The 24289-nt window shown below is 37.4% G+C and overlaps 1 protein-coding gene across 12 annotated transcripts in view; it reads left to right on the forward strand.

The window, feature by feature from the left end:
- Positions 1-24289, forward strand: part of RNASEH2B (ribonuclease H2 subunit B) — a 104028-nt gene that overhangs the window by 28532 nt on the left and 51207 nt on the right. For 10 of the 12 annotated variants that reach the window (XM_057532858.1, XM_057532860.1, XM_057532864.1 and 7 more), the window contains 5 exons: positions 10342-10413; positions 12426-12533; positions 14160-14261; positions 14816-14892; positions 18642-18756. In XM_057532858.1, coding sequence (XP_057388841.1) covers positions 10342-10413; positions 12426-12533; positions 14160-14261; positions 14816-14892; positions 18642-18756 — 474 coding nt within the window. Of the gene's footprint in view, positions 1-4841; positions 4917-10341; positions 10414-12425; positions 12534-14159; positions 14262-14815; positions 14893-18641; positions 18757-24289 lie in introns of all 12 variants that reach the window. The other 2 variants (XM_028161746.2, XM_057532861.1) reach the window with 2 other exon arrangements.

The raw sequence follows: 24289 nt of genomic DNA on the forward strand, positions 1-24289 counted from the left end.
TTATTCTAAAAGCAGATTTTTTTGACTTCCCTAATTAATTTAGCTATCCTTCAGCTGTGCTGATGATGCAGGTAAAAGTTAGGAAAACGATGGAGCTTCCAAGCTTAGTGGGTGAGGAGCTAGCCCATGGGATAACCCAGGATTTTCCAAACTTACATGAAAAATTTTAAACTCTCTATCTTTGACAGAGCCTTTAGCTTATAGTCAAAAGTAATTTTGTGTGCTTAAGGGACACACACACAAAACTATCAACTAAGGGATATATTAGAAGTATTATAACAATATGAGTTATTTTTTCATACTAAGTCTTCAAAATCTGGTGGCGGTAGATCCACTCCTCCATAAAAGCAGTGAAAACATTGGCAAAGATGTCCAAAATCAACTTTTTCAGAACTCTTGAAATTAGCCAAAGGCTTCCAACAATCTGAGGAGTGTTTATTCAAGAAAAACTGCTGAATCTCATTGAGCAAGGTTTGTGGCATTGCAACTTGAACTGCTCCCATCTCCCTTTGCTCAGGTCTACAGTAACCTTGAAAACCAGCAGGCTTGCAACCACTGGATGGGCAGGCCTTGTTTGGGGCTCCTCAAAAAAAAGTCCCATCCCAGAGCATTGTCCCTATTTGACCTGTCTTCCAGCTCCCTGGAAAAGCCCTGTTCACAGGGCATTGTTGTCATTTGACCTGATGGGAGCTCAGAACTCACTCTGCAGGAAAACCCTATCCCCAGGACCTTTGTCAAAAACAGTCAGTGGCAATTGATACTCAGCTGCTGAGGGGGCAATACCAGTTGCGAAAATAAGAACCTGGCCAAAAACTTAAAAGGAACATATGGGAATAAAATCTCCGTAAAAGGCTTTGAAAAGCTCTGACATATTCCTAGGGAATTAGAGCACTGTGCACACATGCAAGGCTGTGTGCATACCTAGGAAAGACCTGAGAAGCCCGATTCTCTCACCTCTGACTGACCTTGAGGCCCAAGGGAAGCAGTAAATAAAAGCTAAGGCAGAAGTTTAAATTGCCTGAGTGTTGAAGGCATGCCCCAACACACATGAAGATCCACTCAGCAAATGTTGGGAGACTTTTTGGTGCAAAACTTTTAAGGATATCTCAGACCAGTCATTAGCTAACACTAAGCTAACTGAGACATCAGTGGTTGCACACTACAGGGAATAGAGACTACAGGATTTGTCCAGAAAAGTCACTAAACAAACAGATTGTAACAATTGCAATGATGACCAAAAGCAGCAACAACAATAAGTCTTAGAGAGTTAGGAAAAGGGAGTCTGATTTCCAGAATTGTCACATTTATTGTTATATTATCCAAAATGTCCAGTTTTCAATAAAAAGATATGAGACACATGAAGATATAAGAAAGTATGCCTCATACACAGGTGGAAAAAAGTAATCAATAGAAACTGCTTCTGAGGGAGCCAAGATGTTGGACTTATTCTACAAAGATTTTAATCAGCTATTATAAATATACTCAAAGAACTAAAGTAAACTATGTCTAAAGAATTAAAAGAAAGTATGACAATGAAACCTCACAAAATAGAGTATATCAATAAAGAGAGATAGAAATTACAAAAGTATGTATAAATTCTGGAGTTGAAAAGTACAATGACTGAAAAGAAAATTTCATTAGCAGGCTTAACAGCAGATTTAAGCTAGAAGAGGCAGGAAACAGCAAACTTGAAGATTGATCAATTGATATTATCCAATAGCCTGAGGAACAGAAAGAAAAAAGAATTGAGAAAACTGAACAGTCTCAGAGACCTGTAGTACACCATCAAGCATATCAGAATATTTATAATGGGTCCCAGAGGAGGAGAGAAAAAGAAAGGGGGAAAAAGAATATTTAAACAATTAATAGTGAAACATTTCTCAAATTTGATGACAAATAATATACAGATTTAAGAAGTTCAGTAAACTCCAAGGGGATAGACTAAAGGGGATCCACACCTACTCACATCATAGTCAAACCATCAAAAGACAGACAGGAAGAGAGAATCTTGAAAGCATCAAGAGAAAAATGACTTATCAAATACAGGGAGCCTCAATAAGATCAACAGCTGACTTCTCAGTAGAAACCATGGAGACCGGAAGTTAGTGGGATGACATATTCAAGATGCTGAAAGAAAAACTCTCAACCAAGGGTTCTCTGTCTGGTAAAACTATCCTTCAAAACTGAGGGAGAAACTAAAGCATTCCTAGATAAAGAAAAACTAAGACCTGAAAATCACAATGGGGTCCTTCAGATTAAAAGGAAAAGACACTGGATGGTAACTTGAATCTGCATGAAGACTATAGATCACTGGTAGAGATAAATACATAGATAAAAATATAAAAGACAGTACAGATGTGTTTTTGTTTGTAACTCTTTTCTCTCTCTGATTTAAAATACAACCTCATGCGGCAATAATTATAAAACAGTTGATGGGCTTATATAAAGATGTAATTTGTATGATAATAATAGTACAAATGAGGGGGTAATACATTGCAGGGAAATTTTTTTATGATATTGAAATTTTCAAGTTAGCATTAATCTGAACTACTTTCTTGCAAGTTAAGATGCTGATCGTAATTCCCAGGACACCCACTAAGAAAATAACTCCCCCTAAAATATAGTGAAAGAAATGACAAGGGAATTAAAATTGTGTGCTAGAAAATATCTATTTAACAAGAAAGAAGTCAGTAATAGGGGAAAAGAGGAACAAAAACTTCATGACATATAGAAAGCAAAGAGTTAAATGGCAGATGTAAATCTTACCTTATCAGTAATTACATGAAATGTAGATGTGTTAAAAGTTGTTACTGGACAGAAAAAGGGATACATTATAATGATAATTAGGAAGCTATAATAATTATAAACATATGCACCTAATGACAGAGCCCCAAAATGCATGAAACAAAAACTGACTGAATTGAAGGGTAATGTGGAAAACTGAGCAATAATAGTGGGAGATTTCAATAACTCATTTCAATATGGATAAAACAACTAGGAGGAAGATCATCAAGGAAATGGAAGACTTGACCAACTCTGTAAACCAACAAGACCTAAGAGACATCTATAGAACGTTGCACTCAACAACAACATTCTCCAGACCAGACCATATTCTAGGCCATAAAACAAACCCCAATAAATTTAAAAGGACTGAAATCATATAACATATGCTTTCTAAAAATAGTGAAATGAAAATAAGCAATTAATAGAAGAAAACTTGGGGAATTCACAAACATGTGGAAATTGTAAGCAGCATACTCCTAAATAATCAATGGATCAAGGGAGAAATTACAAAGGAAACTAGAAAGTACTTTGAAAAGAAAGAGAATGAAGCACAGTAATGTAAGGAATGGAAGTAAAGCAGCGTTCAGAGTGAAATATATAGCTGTACATGCCTATATTAAAAACGAAAGATCTCAAATCAGTAACCTTATCTTTCATCTTAAGAAACTAGAAAAAGAAGAACAAACTGAACCCAAAGCAAACTAGGGGAAGAAATAAAGATTACAGAAAAACAACACAGAGAAAAATCAATGAAATCAAAGGAGGCCATTTTGAAAAGATCAACAAAATTGGCAAATCTTTAGCTAGACTGACCAAGAAAAGGAAAATTCAAATTACTAAAATCAGGAATGAGAGAGTACATCTTTGCCGATCTTATAGAAATATTCAATAAAAAAGGAACATAAGGAAATACTATGAACAACTGTATGCCAACGAAGTAGATAATTTAGATGAAATGGACAAATCCCTAGAAAGGCATAAACTACAAAAATGGACTCAAGAAGAAACAGACAATCTGAACAGACCTATAGCAGGTAGATTAGATTAGTAAATTAAAACCATTCCATAGAAAAAAGCCCAGTCCCAGATAGCTTCACTGGCAAAATCTTCTAAATAATGAACAAATCAATACCAATTCTTTACAAGTTTTTCCCAAAAAATGGAAGAAGAGAGACTACCTCCCAACTCATTCTGTGAGGCCAGTATTACCCTCATACCAAAACCAGACAAAGATGTCATAAGAAAAGAAAATTACAGAATATATCCCTTATGAACATAGAGGCAAAAATCCTCAAAAAGTAACAAACCAAATCCAGGAGTATGTAAAAAGGATTATACACCATGACCAAGTGGGATTTGTCCTAGGAATACGAAGTTGGTTCAACATACCAAAATCAATCAATGTAATATATTGTACTATTTCAATAAAATAAAGGCCCCAAACCACATAATCATCTCAACAGCCACAGAAAAAGCATTCGAGAAAATACTCTTTCATGAGAACAACACTCAAAAAATTAGGAATAGGAAACTTTCTCAATCTGTTAAAGGGCATCTATAAAAAACCCATAGCTAACATCATGCTAACATATTTCATATTTTTTAATGTATTGAAATAAAAATATTTTAGATATATACATTGGGTTAAATAAAATATATCGTTGAAAATTTTTATATATTTTTAATATGGCTTCTAGAAAAGTTTTAATTACAAATGTGACTCCTATTTATGGGATGCATTTTATTTCTGTTTGACAATGCAGTTCTGGACACGAGGTCTCTAGGTTCTGGCAGATCTGAGTCTTACTCCCTGCCCTGTAGGACTGGATAGTCGAGGCGCGAGGGCAGAGGATTGAGGGACTGGGGTGGAGAAGAAGCAGACGGGAAGATGAAGGGGTGTATTAGATGCAGTCTTTCTGTGAGTATAGGGGCTTTGTTTTATTCACAGCTATATCCTCAGTGCCTAGAATAGTAAAATTGGTAATAGAATCAGTTTCAATAAGAGGATAGTGTTTATTACTAAGTGGTTACTTATTCACATCTGATATTTGCTGTAGGTACCTAGAATCTAGAAAATGAGAATGCAGTTTAGTGAGCACAGACGTGGCATTTGATAATCATCCAACCATGAGGTGAGTGTACAGATGCCTTGGAAGACTAAAGGGAACTAGACAGTGGTAGCTGCCGTTTAACAAAATGTTCGTTGTTGCCAGGTGTTTTGATAGTGCAAGGCAAATCTTTGCCTAACGATTTTTTTTTCATATTTAGGGAAAATATGTCTCATGTAAGATTACCTGATTTCCAAATATTGGCACCTAATTCAAATTTTATAAATGTGCATAGCAAACAAAACCTGCCTGTGTACTGGATTTGGCCCAGAAGCCAACTGAATATTTAGCTGGTAAAGTGAATGCATACTTCCTTTGACTCCTTAGGCATCAAAGCAAAGAACTCAACCAGTGCTACACACAGGAAGCCTTCCCAGACCTCCTTATCTGTGTTACATCCTCTTTCATAAGGTCGCATAGTCCATGTATTTCTTCTCAGCAGTTGTTACATTTGCAGTCTACATTTGTGTGATTATTTGATTCAAGATATGTCTCTTCCATGGGACATCTGAAAGCTCCGCATGGGTAGAGGCTGGGTCTGTTTTTACTGATCAGTAATTAACAAATGAATGAATGAATTGGGCAGGAGAGATGAATTTTGAAATGCATTCTGTGTTAAAGAGTATAGCATCTCACTTGGAATTCTGTGTTGAAAGGTTGAGTCCAACAGCTAGTTGTTTTGTAGGCTCTATATGAGAAAAGATGACTTTTTTCGCTTGTTACATAGACATTTCAGTGTTATCTACACTAATATATCTTAAAGCATATTTCAGAGAACACTGGCATTTGCAGCAGAACACATTAATGTCAGTATTTATTTGTACTTAATAATTCCAAAGTTCTTATAGTTTGACATTTTAGGCTGTAGCTAATCCTCTGGACTTACTGCTCTTCCTGGGAAAAATGGAAACACTGCTTCCCTTGAATAGTTATTAAAAATATCTTTTTTAGATTTTGGATATTTGTAAAGTTTGATTATTTTAAGCTCTGGAGGAATGGGAAAGCTGGAGGAGAACTGGCAAGGATCACTAGAACCAAAGTTTTCTATTAAAAAAAAGAAAAACAAAAATCAATAATAATTTGCCAAGTTACAGCTGAAAGATTTACTGTCATACTGAAATAAAATAAAGGCTGTATTGCTGAAAAAGAGAGGTCACCTTTTCTTTGCCTTGAGACATAATGAAGAAATGTGATGCTGGGAAGTGAGAAACAGCTGGCAGGGAAAGGAGAGAAGACCACAACCTGTTTTAGTTTGTGGAAAATTTTTTAACAGTGCTAAATTTTATCCTTTACATTTTTATAAGTTGCAGAAAGGAAAGTCTTAAAAGATTTCTTAAAATTGAATCTGTATGGTTCCATTTATATAACGTTTTCAAAATGACAGCATTTTAGAGATGGAGACAGATTAGTGGTTGCCAGGGGTTAGAGATGGGGCAGAAGTTTCTATCAGTTTTTGCTTTGTGTATCTTAAAGCTCTGTGTGTGTGATTGTAAACATTTAGGATTATTTCCTCCTGACCCTTCTATCATTATGAAATGCCCTTCTTCATCCCTGGCAATATCCTTTGTCTGTTATTAACAGAGCCATTGCATCTTGCCTTTAATTAGTGTTAGCATGATAAGCACACTCTATCTTTTTCATTTTACTTTTAATCTACTTGTATCTTTATATATAAATTGTGTTTCTTATAGGAAGCATATAATTTTATCTTACTTGTTTATCTAGTCTGACAATTTCTTTTAATTGGGATGTTCAGTCCATTTACATTGAATATGATTATTGATATGCTTAGATTTGAGTCTCTCATTCTGCTATTTGTTTTCAATTATCTCATCTGTTCTTTGTACTTCTTTTACTCCCTTTCTGCCTTCTTTTGAATTGAGTGCTTTTTATGATTCTATTTCATCTCCTTTGTTGTCTTATTAGTAACAGCATTTTGTTTTGTTTTGTTTTGTAATTTAACTGGCTGCTTTAGGGTTTGCTGTACACATATTTAAATGATTACGTCTACCTTCAAGTGATATAACACCACTCCACATATAGTGTAGGAAACTCTCAATGGTATATTTTCATTTCTCCCTTCCTGGCCTTTATGCTATTATTGTCATATATTTTATTTATGCATATGTTATAAACCTTGCACTAAATTGTTATTTTTGTTTAGTCAATGATCTTTAAAGAGATTTAAATAGTAAGAAAAATTCTTTACCCTTGCAGTCACCATTACCAGTGTTCCTCATTCCTTTGTGTAGATTCATATTTTCATGGGGTTTCATATTCCGTCTAGCAGAAGAACTTCCCTTAGCATTCCTTGTCATGTGGGTCCATTGGTGATTATTTCTTTCAGCCCTTGTATTTCTGAAAGAATCTATTGACCACCTTCACTTTTCAAGGGTATTTTCTCTGGGTTCATCATGTGTTCTTTTAGTATTTTCAAGATGTTTCTCCATTGTCTTCTGGCTTGCATTGTTTCTAATAAGAAATTTGCTATCATTTTTAGCTTTGTGCTTCAGTACCTGATGTCATTTTTTTCTCTCTGCTTTTAAGATGTTTTCTTTATTACTGGTTTTGAACTATTGATTCTGATGCATAATTTTATTCCTGTTTCTTTGTGCTTTGGGCTTATTGAACTTCTTGGATGTGTGGGTTTATAGTTTTCATCAAATTCAAAACTGTTCTGCCATACTTCAAATATTTCTTCTGTTTCCCCCCTGTTCTCTTTCAGGAGCTCCAATCACACATAAATTATTAGGATGCTTGAAGTTGTTCCACAGTTTGCTGATACTTTATTTTTAATTATTGTTTTCTCTGTGTTTTCATTTTAGATAGTTTCTATTGCTGTGTCTTCAAGTTCATTAATCTTTTCTTCCACCATTAATCGCATCTGGTGTATTTTTTATCTCAACTTGGGTCTTTTTAAAAAATCTTCTGTGTCTCTACTTAACTTCTTGTACATGAGGAATACTGTGTTTAATCCTTTTGTCTCTTCATTCTAACATCTGTGTCTAACATCAGTACCCCCTCTCAATAATTGATTTCTTTATTTTTCTCATTATGGGTCATATTTTTTTGCTTCTTTGAATGCCTAGTAATATTTGATTAGACATTGTGAATTTTACCTTTTTGGCAGATGAATATTTTTGTATTCCTATCAATAATCTTGAGCTTCACTCTGGGACGCAGTGGAGGTACCTGGAAACAGTTTGATTCTTTCAGGTCTTACTTTTAAAATTAGTTCGGTGGGACTGGAGCAACGTTTAGTCTAGTCTGTCCCTTACCACTGAGGCAAGACCCTTTGGAGTACTGTACCCAGTGTCCTCTGAATTATGAGGTTTTCCAGTCTGCCTGGGAATAGGCCCAGTGCAGGGCCCCGAGTGCACGTGGGGTACTGTTCCCTCTAATCTGTTCCGCTGGTTTTTCTCCTACCCTTAGGTAGTTTCATCACGTGCATGCACTGATCAGTACTCTGTTGAATACTCTACTCAAGCAGTACTCTTTGCAGATCCCTGGGGTTTTCTCTCTTTGTAGCTCAGTTCCTGTATGCTGACCTGTGAACTCCAGCCATGGTGTCTTGAGAACTCTCCGCTCCATCTCTTCAACTCAGGGAGTCGGCCAGGCTTCCCCTGGGTTCTCCCATTCTGCACTGTGGCCTGGAAACTGTCTCAAGGCAGTAAGCTGGGGCGATCACAGGACTCACCTCATTTGTTTCCCATCTCTCAGATAACTGTCCTGCGTGGCTCAACCTCAGTGTGTTGAAAATAGTTGTTTTGCATATTTTGTCCTTTTTATTTTTGCTTTTTGGCTGTTAAATTGGGTTTCTGTTATTCCATTTGGCTGCAAGTGAAAATCTCAGAATTAGGGGGTTTTTTCTTTATATATTTAATGTCACTATTGAGAAAAAAGTTGTACTTACACCATTTATGAGTAAGCCAGTTTCTAAACATGCTTGCTATGTTTAAGTTTATGAAGATCTGAAGTGGGGTAAAGGGAGTGGGACTGTAGAAAATAAAAGTGACTGCAAGTTCCCTTCCTTCCTCAACGCTTTCTGATTTACTCTTTGGTAGATTGTTGCTCTGCTCTCTTATTAATCAAAGTCCCTTGGCTCCTTTTGGAGAGAGATTCTTTAAATGGGTTTAAATATGCCACTCAAAATGTATGAGGATGTTATAAATAAAATTGTCATGGTCTTTATGTTTTAATCTATATGATTTAAACTTTGGCATTAAAATATCATGGAGGAAACATAATGAGAGGACTTAACTCACCAGATATTAAAATGTATTTTAAAGCTACAATAATTAAAATATTGAAGTGCTAATGCTAATATAGCCACAGATTCATGGGTCAAAATACAGTGTCCATAAACAGACTCATAAATGTGTTTGAAACACTTAGCATAGGTTATTCAGTTAGATGGCATGGAGACAACTGAACAACTCATTGCAAAAATTAAAGTTGGGTATCTCCTTCCCATATCTTATACAGAGATGTATTCCCAATAGGTTAACTATAATCTAAAAGTACTAGAAGAAAATATGGGCAATTCACATAATCTTGAGGGAGAGAAGGCCCTTCTAAGTATGACACAAAAGATACAACCATGAAGGAAATTATTGATGAGATTACACAAAGATTTTATATCTCCTAAGTGGTGAAATAATCATTAAAAACAGGGAGTTCCCTGATGGCCTAGTGGTTAGGATTCGGGGCTTTCACTACCATGGCCTGGGTTCAATCCCTGGTCTGGGAACTGAGATCCCACAAGCCACATGGTGTGCTCCCCTCCCCAAAAAAAGTATCATTAAAAGCAGATTTGATATCCTTACTGTATAAAGACTCCTAATACGGTAGTAAAAAAAAGATGAATGCCCTACTAGAAAAATGGGCAGAGGACATGAGTAGATAATCATATTTAGGGCCAAAAAACATTAATGTCCAGTACATATTTATTTTTTAAATGTTCTATTTAATAATAATAGTAACAATAAAAATAATAATAATAGTAATAAGAGCTATCACTTACTATTTATTATTATTTCTGTTTGTCTGAATATAAGAACTTTAAACAAATTAGCTAGTTTAATCCTTTGAAAGGCAAGTGTACATATTATCATCATCATTTTATAAATGTGACAGCTGAGACAGGACATGAGGAACCTTGCCTGAGGTGACAAAGCTATCAGGCGGTTGAGTCAAGGTTTAACCCAAGCCATCTGAGTCCTGCTCATCACTTCTCAAAGAAGTAAATTAAAACTACCTTAAATTCCACTGCACTTTACAGAGAAGTTGATAATTTGCATAAGATCACACAACTTATAAGCAATAGAAGAGAGCTAAAATTTTTAGGAAGAAAAATCGTAAAAACAGAAGAAAGAAAAAGAGTAAAGTAAGTAAAGTGAGCAACGAAACAGATGTCTTTTAATTTTACAAACTCACCATTTCTTTTCAGAGTATTTAAAAGATGCTTCAAAGAAGATGAAAAGTGGGCTTATGTTTGTAAAACTGGTTAACCCATGTTCAGGTAAGTGCTCCTCCCCTCCCCTCTCATCTGATAATGGTAGCTTGAACATTTTTAAAACGTTGTAGCTGAAAAGTGTGTAAATTTATTTGTCTTTGTATGTTTGTTCTTCCTGAATAGCTTTTAAAGGTAGGATAGCATTACATGGTGACAAAAGCAAGCTAATGACATAACCAGTCTTTTAAGATAACTCACTTGACTTAAACGTTTTTTTATTTCTTCTTAATTTTAATCCATAGAACTGTATTCATCAGAAATGATGGCAAAAGAAAAAAAAATGTAGCGTATTTGATTTCTCTCTGAAAACAGATTCATTTTCCTTGGCCTTTTAAGCCAGCTTTTCCTAAAGTAGTTATCCAATATTAGCCTCCATTTATACTCATTTTATGTTATAAAGTAAAATAAATAACCAGAGTTTAAAAAAAAAAAAAGGAAGGCTTTTACTGGACATGCCAAGATTTTGAATAGTTTCATTTTTAGCTGTACTTTCCTTATTTTGTTCAGACCAAAAAGTAGTATATATATTTTTTCCTGTCAAGGGGTGATTTTTTTGCATTAAAAGCATTGTATTTTGAGGAGATACATATTTTATCAGGAATAATTTTACCTTTATATTCAGTGTATTTTGCTTTGTCTTATAATTTTTAGACAAAAATATTAAAATACACTATAAGTATATAGTAATATTGGTGATACTGTTTATCTCTGTGTGAAATTTTTCTCCATTAGTTTATTTTATAAGATTTACAAGGTTATTATTAATTTTATAAGGCTTTGAGTAGATACCTGATATTTAGCAAATTACTAAAGTCACCTCTTGGTGACTGTCACACTGAATAGTGAAAGCGAGAGAAATCCAGTGGGCAGTGCCGTGTTGTTATTGTTGTTGGAAAGACACATAAATAGAAACAACAAGAGAGGCAAAAATTCCGGCGTCCTCCAGTTTTCTTTTCCTCAAAATGAAATTGGATGTAATTGGTCAGTTATATTATTTGGAACTCCTAGGTATATGTAAGACTAAGATGAGATGAGAAATGTTTTTTCAAGAGAAGTTTTAGTTAGCAGTAAAGCATTTAACAAAAGGAAGGTACCAAAAAAGTCAGGCTTCTTGTAAAATTCATTTCATCTAAATGTCCGTGGACAACGTTTTGCTATACTGACTATGGAGAAATAAAGGCTAACTTTTGCTGAGCACTTACTAACGTGCTGTGTTAGGAGCTTTACGTGTACGTATATTCTATCTTTTCAATCCTTATAAAAAAAATACTGAGGTAGGTTCAGTATTGTTCCCATTTTACAGATATGGAAAGAGAGGTACAGAAAGGATTATATAGCTTCCCCAAGGGCTCACGCCCAGCATGTAGTTGAGATAGACTCAAACTCAGGGCCCTGGATTTTGCTGTGCTTAGAAAAAAAATTTGTGCATTGCAGGGATTCGTTCAGATTCATGCAGTCCTCACCCCCTTCTAACTTCCTTTTTTTTCTTGGTGTTTTAAGAAAGGGAAGTTTTCATCCAGTTGGGTGTGGCTTTCCTCACTCCTCATGGCGTAAAGCACGTTGCTGTTGTAGGGCCCTGGCCTTTCTCACGTGGAGCTCGCCTCAGGGGTGTGCAGGCCCTGTCTCTGGCCCTCTGTACGGGAGGCTGTACACCGCCCTGGAGACGGGGCCCACAGGCCACCTCAGTTCATCTGGCTGAGCCATTAGGTTTGGGTGGTTTAAAATGGGTTTTCCTTCCTGATCTGATGGAGGACTCAATGAGAGGCTCTGTAGCAGTTAAGATAAATGATTTGTACTTTTCTGTTTATTGGTCTAAGTTCAGTGAGGATTATACAGTTGGAAAACAAGCATCTGTATGTAATAGCTACAAGCTTTCCTTGGAGTCACTTTGTATAGACTATATCTATGTATGTTTATGTTCATATTAGGAACATTCCTCAGAACTATTAGATAGTCTTTTGATTTTTGTGTGTGTGTGTGTGAAAACTTACAAATAAAAAACAGATTTGTTTTAACAGGGGAAGGAGCCATTTACTTGTTCAATATGTGTCTACCGCAGCTGTTTGAAATAAAAGTTTTCAAGGAAAAAAACCATTCTTGGTTTATAAATGAATCAGTTCAATCAGGTAAGTGACTAGTGTATATATTTACATTAACTAAACACATACCCTGACTTCGCCATCCTTCACATCTATCTGCCCAGTTTGGAGTCTGGTCCATGGTTTTTTCTTTGTTGGCGTCAGAGCAGGGTTTAATCAAGGAGAAAGGAAAGATTTAAACAAGTTTAGATCAATAACTGTGTGTCTTAGATGGTAGGAAATTTTTAACTAACAATTCTGATTTTTCTCCTAAAACGCTGACACACCCCGAGTCAGATGACTTTTGTACTATGGAGTGCACATTGTGTTCACTGGAAACTCTTTGCTCTTCTCTTAGCCATTTTTGAGGATCTTCAAGTTTTTAACATCTTATTTCCTTGCAAATGGATGCTGATATAGCTTCTAGAAGAGAAGAGAAGAGAAGAGAATGCTTTCTCATATAAATTACTATGGCCACCCCACCTGCCCTCAACACACACACCCAACACCCAATTTCTATTTCTTTTAAGAGCGTTCCTTTGATATGGGGCTCAGTGTTGACTCGGAAGGAAAAAGGATACCACACGTAGCCCCGACAGTTCTGGGTGAGAGTGGGAGGGTGCGTCATGGGGTGGTTGAGGCAATCTCAGTTCCCTCTGTCCCTCTGTCTCTCATTGTTCGTAGAGAGTGCTTTCCATTGCTTTCTAAGCCCTCTGCTTTCTGTTGACCGTCTTAGGTCACCGCTTAGTGCTAAGGTAGAAAGGCCACTTTGACTTTCTTGTAAGGCATCCAGAAGAAGGGTTTATTGCTGGTGTTGAATTTCACATACCTGTGTGCATGAGAAGATTTGAAGTGGTTTTCAGTTGCCGAAATGCAATGGTAGACTGTGTATTTAGCCTGGTAGGGGCCAAGTATACATTCCTTTGTATTGTTCTCTTTTCTTATTTTTCGTTTGGCAATATATGAGAGTTCCCACTTCTAATGTAATATACTTGCCTTTGAGTTTGGCTGGATAGACACAGTAATATCCAGATGAAACTGGAAAATATTCAGAGGCAGTGATTGATTAGCTCTCCTGGACTGTCTGACTTGGTACCTGCTTTTTTTTTTTTTATAGACCTTTTTTTTTTTTATAGTTTTTGGTTCACAGCAAAGGTACCTGCTTTTTTTCATCATTGTCTTCTTTTTAAATGTAACCTTAAAGAAAGAGCTGTTTTTAAGAATGGCTACCAGGATATTGTTTTCAGAACAAGAAACCTGTTTCTAATTTCTGAATATAATGGATGCCTCATATAAACTGAGCTTAGAGCTTCTGATAGGTTGTTTTCATAAACTTCTCTTCTACTTTTAAAAAAATAATGTCATCATGTAAAATTATGTCCTTAATTTTTTTTTTAACGTACTATGAAATGGATTCATGTATATAATTTACGGTTAGAATTTCTTGGCTGTATAGGTAGGTTGCTCTGTTAAGAGAATAAAAGTCAGTACATGTTTCCTGAAACCAAATTAATGAGTATGGAGATAAATGAATTGTTTATTGTTCTTTTTGATGAAATACCTCTTCTGGTTCACTTCCATGGAGGAAGGACTCGGGTGCTCGGAGGGGCGTGCGGTAGAGAAAAGCGGGGCGCGGGCAGCCTCGTTGGTTTGACTTGTCTTTTTTCCTTCCAGCCTGGAGAGCGCCACTCATCTCACTGCAGAGATTCCAGTTTCTCATGCTCAGTCTTCTTCGACTCCTGCCCGCTTGCATTTTTCTTTGGGAGGAGGGATGGGGTAGGTTCTGGAGCGGGTAACGACCTCTGAGCTTTGAGCCATTGACAGTTCAGAGCTGTGAGCCCAGAGTCCGTAGGAGAAGCCACGTCCAGAGGGAATAATATTGCTTTCCGATGGCTTCGTCCTCAAAAGCACAGGAAATTACATTTTACTGCAGCTTTGTAGATAGACTTATACAGGTTTCCTAATGTTTGCCTGATTCACGTTCTGTCTGTATTCCCCTGAACCCTGCTATTTTTTTTGGCAGGGGCTGGGAGGTGGGGAGAGGAGGGCCTCTATTAAAAATGATTTCTAAAGAAGAAATGGAAAGTTAAAGATCAAGTTCAGTGTCTTGGCTGTCCTCTCCACACCAGGGATTTGAAGCTGTTTGGAGTGAAATCTCATGGACCATGTTCTGCCTTTTGAGGGAATCACATAATCTTGGGCCTGTGTAGGAGGAGCTTCTGAATTTGGAATTTCAAATATATTTTTCAATGAATGGTTCCCACATTGGGATTAAGGTGAAATAACTAAGTTGTCTTTCCATGTTGTTGAATTCTCTTTTTAATCTGTAGGAGGTCTTCTTCACTTTGCCACACCCATGGACCCTCTGTTTCTACTTCTCCACTACCTTATAAAGGCTGATAGAGAGGTGAGTTTCCCAGTTTGGGATATTAACAGTGGGGAAACAGAATAGACTGTTTTTTTTAACATGATCTCCTCTCTCTCCTTATAATGGTCCAAATGTAGACTCCCCACAGTTCAGATTTAACTTGGTTGGTATAGAACACCTGTATCATGCGTGCTGGTACAGATCAAAGCACCGATCGGCAGACCTGAGATCCAGCATCGTGATCTTGGACTAGCTCACCAATGAGTCCTGAGAACTGCCCAACCCTTTGTGTTACCTGCCTTACTTGTTTGACAAAGCCTAACAATGAAATTCTCATTACGTACTCATTAGTTTTGAAATATAGTACAAATGTTAAGACCTCAGGCCTTAAGAGAATAAAGAAGATTTATCGTCTTTCATTTTCTTCTTTGTGAGACACTGTGAAATAGGTACTCTGGGGGTGTGTCCAGCAAAACCTCCTTAATGGGGAAGCTGTAGTTGAGGAATCCCAGATGGAGTAAAATTTACCTTTGTGATATAAAGACAGAGTTTATTAATAGTAATAGTTCCAGCCAGAGGTCCCAGGATACCTTTACAGTTGACAATCATTAAGGATCCCAAAGAACTTTTTGTTCCTGTGTGTTTTATCTATAAATATTGACTACATTAGAAATTAAAACTGAGAAATTTTAAAGTAATTTTATTAATTTATTTTTAAAATAAAAATAATAAGCCCATTACTTATTAACATATGACATGTTTCTAATGAAACAAACAGTACAAGTCAGTGAGGAGTATGGTACTGTCTTACATTTTTGCAAATCTCTTTTATGTCTCGCTTGAGAGACAACAACTGGATTTTCACATCTTGTTCTGCATTCAGTCTGTTTCCATACACTGTTTGAGTGGAAGTGTGTAAAGAATATGCTGCCTTTCACATATGAGGTCAGAAAAGGAAGGAACTGTATATTAGCCTTTTACATAGTTATGGATACCCTGCTTTGATACTCCTCCAAAAACCAACAAGTGGTGGTTTCTTAAAAGTTAGTTGCAATGTGGAATCTGAAACACTGTCAATGAACTTTCCATGTTCTCGTTAAAAAACAAAATTCAAATGAGTAAATTTTAAAGATCTTATTGGCTTTCTTGAATGATTCACGAATTGGGCAGCATCTATTCTAGCAGACAGAAAGAAGCTCCAAGGAACTGTACAAAATGAAAAACTTTTACAGCCAGAAGGGAATAAGAACAAGAAAGTTAAACTAGACTAAAGGGGGATTGGTTATGGCAAGGTCACGTTTCTTTAGGGGATGCCTGGCGTCTATCAGGCAAATGACCTAGCTAGTGCTGATTAGGAGATAACTGATTGACTGGTTTAAGGTTCCACTTCTGGGTGAGCTGAAACTAATTAAGTCTCTGTTTGGGCTTAGCACAAACGACTCCATTTTGGGTCTGCTGTCTGGTTTTTAACACTCTCTTACATTAAAATCTATTGGATCTTTCACGCATATTACTTTGCAATATCATGCATTGGTCATTTGGAAAATATTGTCTCACTGAATTATGCAGGTCTTCCAAATGTCTACACAACTCATTACACACACACACACACACACACACACACACACACACCTTTGTTAATTTAATATTACCAGTGATCTCTTTAGAAAACTCTGAGTGTTGGGAAGCTTGTCATAGTGGCAGACAAATTGTCTACAATTCTAATTTTTGCTTTAAAGTTCAAATTTTATCGTTGGCTACAAGTACTGTCAATCTTTCCCTTGAAGTGACAGGTTCACTTCATTTACGTTCTGTCAGTACTCAAGTCTGAATAACCATAGTTCATAGTGGTTCTTTCAGGTAAAAAATTGAGAAAAAGGCAGCTAGTTCTGCTCGCAACTCAGACAGTCACACAGTGCTTTTCCTTGAGACGATCCCTGAGCCTCGGCGGCAGCCGAAGTACTTCAGCCACACTTGACTTTCATCACACGGCGCATTTAACCTACCTGCACTCGAAGGTCAAGATTTAAATAAAAGAAATTGCTTTCGCTCCTTGATCAAGGAAATCCTTAAGTGCAGCTGGGATGTTTTTTACCTGCTTGTCCACGGCAGTGAAGAACGCGGCGGCTGCTGGACGGTTTGCTGGTACCACCCTGACCGGTGCTGCGGAGCCAGGGGTTCTACCCACCTTTGCATTGAAATCATCAGCGCAGATGTTGACACAGTGAAAATGCAAATAGCGTCGTGACCTTAGTTTGAAAATAGTTTGGAGCTTGTGGACCCCCTGCAGAGGTACTGGATCTCCCAGGGATCCACCAACCACAGCTTGAAAACCTTCGAAATGACAGCTTTAAGGAATAGAGTTATTTAAACACTTAGAGGAATCTTATTTTTGCACTCTCATGTCTGCGAACAGTTTAAGTGCTTATGGGTTCTCACTGAGTACTTAGATCCATTTTCCAAAACTCGTATTTTGTATTTATATCGATTTAATTTGTGATAAATACTGAGAGTAATAAAACTGACTTAAAACTTTAAGTTGTGCTTTCTCCTGATGCACCTTGTCGTCTCTTATTCTCCTCCTCTCCTACATTCTGTGTTCTTTATTGTGGATTAGTGAAGTTTTATTCCTTAGTTCAATCATGTTTCCCCTTATCTGGAAGCTACTGCGGTAGCCGCTGTAATTAGGGCACGGCGAGCAGTGAGGCTGGTGAGCCGTGTATCTCTAAGGAGCAGAAATGGTTCTAGTCACCACCAGGAAGGCGCTAGAAGTATTCAGGGAAGAAGATGGAAACTTCAGGTGGCTCCCATTCCTGGTGTTTCTAGGATGCATTAGTGGGAGGAAGCCACCAACTAGCCTTAGTATCAATACATGTGCTGATGCACCTTTAAAGGCCCTCCCCGCATTTGGGGGAACTGTTTGCCTATTTCCCATTAAGACCCTGACTCTGGTGAATTAATCCTCACCCTGGCCCTCTGGGAGGCTCTGGGGGTGCTGTGGCTGGTTCAGGGAGGCAGATGCAGAATGAAGCTTATGGTGGTAAGTTGGCTTTCATTGTAAACCATCTTGCTCTCTCTTCCCAAATACTTAAAGTGCCCCTTAAAATAGCCCGTGAGGCATTCAGATATTTCCTCCCCTACATTTTAGATGTGATCTTTTCCTATTTAATTAAAAAAATATCAGTATGTACTTTCGAAATGTTGACCCATTCTCTGTTAAACATGGTTTATTTTAACGTCAGTAAAAATAATTCTTCTGTCTAGCTCTCCCAACTGTTATTAACTTTATATTCAAACAAATTTCTTATTGCAAAACTCTTTTATGTATATATGGTAAAGAAAACAAGAATGAAACATTAGTATATTATGAAATGATTATGTCAAGACTGTGTGGTAGGCCATTACATATTAGTAAAATATTGTTTTAAAGTAGTTAAATACTTAACACATTGGGTGATCATGGAAGAATATAGATTAAGGTAGGAATCTAAAGACAGTAACTTGGGAAACCTGTGAATTATTCTTACTATCTGAAGGAAAAAGAACATTTCAATTAAAACATTTCTTGCCACTTGATGGAACCCAGGTGCTTTCGAGAGCTTCCTAGAGGGAGCTGAGAGTCAGTTCTGGAGCCTGTCCCGTTAAGGGAGTCCTTAGGTGGAACAAGTGACTTTGAACTTAGTTTAAAGGTCCAGCTATGAGGTTATATATCTTTGTCTCTTTTTTTTAATGTATGAGTTTGTTGACTGGAGTAAAGTCATCCTGACTGACTAAAGTCTTTTTTTCAGGGAAAGTTTCAGCCCCTGGATCAAGTTGTGATGGATGACGTGTTTCCGAATTGCATCTTGCTGCTGAAACTTCCTGAGCTTGAGAAGTTACTTCGACATGTGACAGAGGAGAAAGGTATGGCCTACGGCCTTTGAAATCAGGCTTAATGGCTGCCAGAAAAGCTGGACCTCTGTCTGAGAATGCAGTGGCTTGAGGGCCTGTGGAATGGGACGCTTATTCTGTGTGGGTCACAGGGGAAGCTGTCGTTCAGATTCGCTTCCACTTGTCAATATTCATCCTCTCTTGCACTGGCTTGTTCAGTCTGCGAAACTTGAACTAGTGAAATATGAGGGCCTGTCTCCTGCAGGGCCAGGATTCATGAGGCTCAGGCTTTAGTCTCAGCTCCTCTTTCAACTAGGCTGTGACTTTAGGTAAGTGCCTCAACTGCTTTCTGCCTCGGGTTTCTCATTTGTAAAATTGAATAAAATCTATGCCTTTATTGATTGAAGAAACATTTATTGAGCACCTACTAAGAAACACATGTTGAGCACTAGAGCCAGGCTCTAGGGATAGTTATAAATAAAATATTATCCTTTGCCTCACTTTGCTTCTACTCTGATGGAGACAAATGACAAGTAGGGCAATGACAGTAGGGAATAAGGGAAGTGAACTCTGGGTTTTGTGGGGATGCACAGGACAGGTTTATAACCTGGCCTAGATAGGGTGGGAAGTGCGGGTAGGGGGGTATTGTGTTGCTTTCCTGTGGGAAATAACCTCTAAGTGGAGGCAAGGTCAGAGTAGCAGCATGGATGTATGGAAAAGTTTGTCATGCTTAGCAAGATCCAAGAAGTTCAGTGATGCGTGTTTAGGTTAGTAAGGAGAGAACAGGAGAGAGTGCTGGGCAAGGGTTCAGGTGGTGAAGGGCCTTATATGTGTCTGGACTTGACCTAATGGTAGTGGAGTGTCAGCAAAGTTTTAAGTAGGGTAGTGCTATTGTGTGGAGAAGCTAAGGTCCGGTCCCCAGAGGCTGCTGCTGTGGTCCAGGCGGGAGGTGATGGTCGCCTGAGCTTAGGAGGTGGAACCAGAAGGGAGTAGCAACCTCGTGTGTTGACTGGATGATGGTCAAGAGAAGGAGGAGTCAAGGATGGCTTCTGGGCTTGTGCCTTGACCCACAGGATGGGTAGAGGTGGCCCCCTGGAGACAGGGGACATGGGTGGGAGGAGCAGGCTAGGGGTCACAGAGAGATGAGTTGTAGGCATTCATCTGAATTTTGAGAGGAGGAAGTGAGGCAGTGTGTGAATGTGTTTTGACAGGTTTGTAATAGCATTCAGACTGAGAATCAGTGTCTCCAAAAATCATCCAAGTAGTTTTAGAGTTAATATGGAAACACAGTGTGAGAACCGAAACAGCGGGCTGATAAGTTATGGTTATTTGGGGTTCTAGATGGTTTGGCCAACTATGGTAGTTCTTCTAGGACCAAGAAAGTGGTGACTCCAAGAAGTGTAAGCTTACGGTGGAAAAAGGGAAAACCTCATTCGTTGCATTTCACATTCGAAGGGTCTACTAAATTCACACTTGGCCAGACACAGAGCTCTGTTTTGAGCCTGAGGGGTATGTGGTGCCCAGGTTTTCATCAAAGCAGCCCGATTAATGACACTCCCTGGTGCTGACCTTGGCAGGAGACAGTAATCTTTTTGTGGGTGACAAATGAAGTAGCTCATAGCCATTTCTGAAAGCTAAAGCAGTGAGGAATAATTACAAGTCATTTTCATTTTGCCAAGCTAATGGAAGCTGACAACACGATTAACTCATTATCCAAAAATCTTCCAATAGCTGTATAAGAACAGTTACCTGAAACCAAAACCCAGCAGCCCAAATTCAGAAATAGTATTAAAGCATTGTCATTTGTTAGTGTACAGCCTGTGTTCCAAAGCAGGAGCTTCCCTCACTTCCATTCCTTCCTCCTTGCTCACTGACCCCCTGACCGTCTGTTGAATCATTATCTGAACTCCTGTCCTAATCTCTTTCACTTCGCAACATTGCCTAACTTTTGGAAGTTCTGCTGTAATAGAAAGTGAATGCCTTATACTTGTCTTGTTTGACCAGCTCTAAGTAACCAATTGTAAACTTCAAGCTACTGTGTGTTTCTCTTTGGATCTTTGTGGAAAATGATGTCTGTCTTAGTATGCTGTCCTTGTATACAGAAATGACATGAGGAAAAATATTTCACATATTTGTGTTCTGCGTCAAGGGGTGAAGCAAGCGATGTGGAATTGCTTCTGTTTTGATGAAGAGGCCTTTTTGAAGGTTGAGGCATTAGAGATCTTATTATTTCTTGTTTTTAAAAAATTTGGGGGGAATTCCCTGCCGGTCCAGTGGTTAGGATTCCGTGCTTTCACTGCCGAGGGTGCAGGTTCAATCCCTGGTCGGGGAACTAAGATCCCGGAAGCTGCGCAGCACGGCCAGAAAAAAAATTTTTTTTGTTTTGTTTTGTCTTTGAACCTTCCATTATTTTAAGATTTACAGAATGTAGTTCATTAGGGGAAGAATTAAATTATGAAGGAACTGCCAAGACTTCTAGAGATTTGCATACATCTTTTACCCTGTGAAATGTAACCTAAATTACTTTGTTTTGCCTTACTGTCATTAAAAAGGAAAGAAAGAAAAATTTGAGGCCTAGGGTTTTTAGAAACCTGGCATGTATAAAGGTTGATGATATAACTGCTTTGAAAATGAAAGTACATGGGCAGGGGAGGCAGTTTTTTTAATCAAAAATTTTAAAGGTACAGAAAAACTCAGAGGAAAAAAACTACAAATAAACTACAAATATTTGTCTCCAACTGCAATAATCAACCAGTGTTAATGTTTTGTTATTTTTGCTTCATATCTCTTTCAGGGAAAGAATTTCTTTAGGAACAATCTAGTAATCTGATCACAGGATTTGATAGCCTACAAGAAAAATTAAGAATGTATTTGCTACATAGTTTTGAGCAAATCATTCAAACTTTTCAGCATCCTTGATCTGTAAGATGAAGAGTTTGAAGGGTTAAGGGTATCCCTCATATTTTTCCATATGTTATAATTAGTCCTCTGCAAAGTTGTTCTAAATCATAAAATAAAGCTTTCCTTCTCTTACCTTTAGAGTGTTGAGATCTCTAAATTACCAGCATATGAACATTGTTTAAGAATTGCAGTTAACAGTATCTACTATCCACCACAAAGAGTTGCTTCAGGAATTAAATGAAATAATACAAGTAAATCAGTGCCCAGAGAGTGCTGGGTGTAGAGTTAAGTGCTCAATAAATGTTTGTACCATTAAGGCTTGTGAACTAGAAATTTTAAATTCTTTGCTGATGTTTAAGTACTAGGTATACAGTAAGTGACCAATGCACATTTGTGACAATGCACATTTGATGGTCCATTGATTAATACAGAGTCAAGTGGTTTATGTGGGAGAATGGGGATAATCAGATAATAATAAAAATGTCTACCATATATTAACAAATTATTATATGTCATCTCTATGCTTGTTGTTTTACGTATATTATTGAATTCTTGCAGTAATTCCCTTTCATTGTTAGTAGAACTTGAATTTTTACAAATGAGGAAATTGAAGCTCGAAGAGTTTAAGCACATTGACTAACATCATAGAACTTGAAGTGGTAAAATCAAGATTTGAACCCATGTCTGTCTGACGGCAACTCTTTCTCTTCCTTCTTACCACTGTGTAACACTTCCAGGAGACTCTGTTAGAGTTTTTAGGTGTTGTCTCATGTAAAAATAGAAACTTAATTTTTTGTTAGTCTTGTATATCCCATTAACAATTTCTCTTCGTGACACAAAGAGAGAGACAGGAAAGGAGACAGCGGGAACTTCTACAGCTTCAGGAAAAGACAGTTCTCATCCTGGCAGTGAGCGTTCTGTTTTGCAGGCAACCTCTTTTAGCGATTGCCTTGGGTCCTGGCTGCTTGTTTGAATTTAGATTTTTGTCTGTTTTTAAGTTAGTATTTGGTTCCATTCTCTGTATTTTATTGCTAGGGTTTTTAAATAAGAAACAAAGAAGACTGCTAAAGAGTGGTCAGGTACTACCCGTGACAGGGAGCAGAGATAAAGAGGAAAGTTGATGTTTTTTCAATTCCATCCTCCCCACAGGCACTGTGCAGAGAGAGTAAAAACCTGAAATGCTCAAATTCCCCAGCCAGCTATTTTGATATTGGACTCCAGATGCTGTCTCAAAAGTCCGTGGCATTGAAGATCTCGTTAAGCCTGCTAGGTTTATGAGAACCTTTCCTTCTCCCTGCCGGATAAACCAGCCACAGTTGTCTACATCCTGAATGATGATGGCGGTGACCTTAGTTAGTTAGCACTGCCTGCTTTATTAGTGAGGGAAACGATGTGTCTCAGTTTGCTAGCTCTGGGGCTCAGCATGCTTCTTGCCAAAAAAGCTCCCATTCAGTGGAGAGATGACACGGGAAAGGACTAATAAAGGGTTATGAACTTCATCTTGAGTATAACACTTTGTTTCATATTGCAAGCAAAAGCTGTGCTGCGCTGTCCATTGTGATTAACAGGAAGAGCCAGGAAAACTTACCTGATTAAAATACCCCAAGCACAGTTGCCAAGTTTCTATCCCCAGGAGGCAGGAAAAAAAAAAAAGAGACCATATGAGTTTCTCAGTGATGGAAAACATTCAGAAAGTAGATGTGAAAATCTGCTCCAGGCAGTTTGTTCAACAATACATCAGGGAAATTCAAGTTTGTGAACTGATTACCCAATTGCTGAACATGTTATTTAATTGTGGACTCCTTTTTATTCCATCTTTATTTTGTAAACCCAGTCTTTCCAGATGTTTGAGACCAGTTTTATAGGCACCAGACACATTAGGGAAAGAAACCTTTCCAGCATGTGCACATGTCATCTAACTCACAAACTCGCAAATATTAAATTTAGGACACAATAGAACACGTTATGGTATTTTTCATAATTGTGGGTAATCTGTGGCCTTTGTGAATATTTTAAACCACCTTGCTTATCAAAATGTGTAAATTTTAAAATTAAACAGTAGTTTATGCACTTCATCCTTGTATAGTATTTTGGGATATTCAAGCTTGATACTTCTTAGTGATCATCTTGTCCAGGGGAATGTTTAGTTAGAAATAAATTTGTAATTTAAAAACTTCCTAGGAAAAAAACTCCAGGCCCAACTGGCTTCACTGGTGAATTCTACCATACTTTAAGAAAAAAATAATACTCAAAGAAATAATGATACTTAGTCAAATTCTTTTAGAAATTAAATGAAGAAGATATATATCCCAACTAATTTTATGAAACTGGAATGGCCCCAGTACCAAAATCAAAGTTATTACAAAAAGAAAACTAATCTAGTATCCCTTATGATCTTAGATGGAAAAATCCTTTAAAAATATTTGCAAATTAACTATGTAAAAAGGATAGTACATTATAACCGAGGTTTATCATAAGAATGCAGAGTTGGTTGAACATTAGAAAATCAATCAGTATGATTCACCATATTTATATATTACAAAAGAAAAACTATGATCATCTCAATAGATGCAGAAAAAAACATTTGACAAAATTCAGTCATAATATAAATTCTCAGCAAATTAGAGATAGGAAGGAGCTTCCTCCTTCTGGTAAAGGACATCCA

The sequence above is a fragment of the Balaenoptera acutorostrata genome, chromosome 18 (assembly GCF_949987535.1).
Source record: "Balaenoptera acutorostrata chromosome 18, mBalAcu1.1, whole genome shotgun sequence".
Taxonomy (NCBI): Eukaryota; Metazoa; Chordata; class Mammalia; order Artiodactyla; family Balaenopteridae; genus Balaenoptera; species Balaenoptera acutorostrata.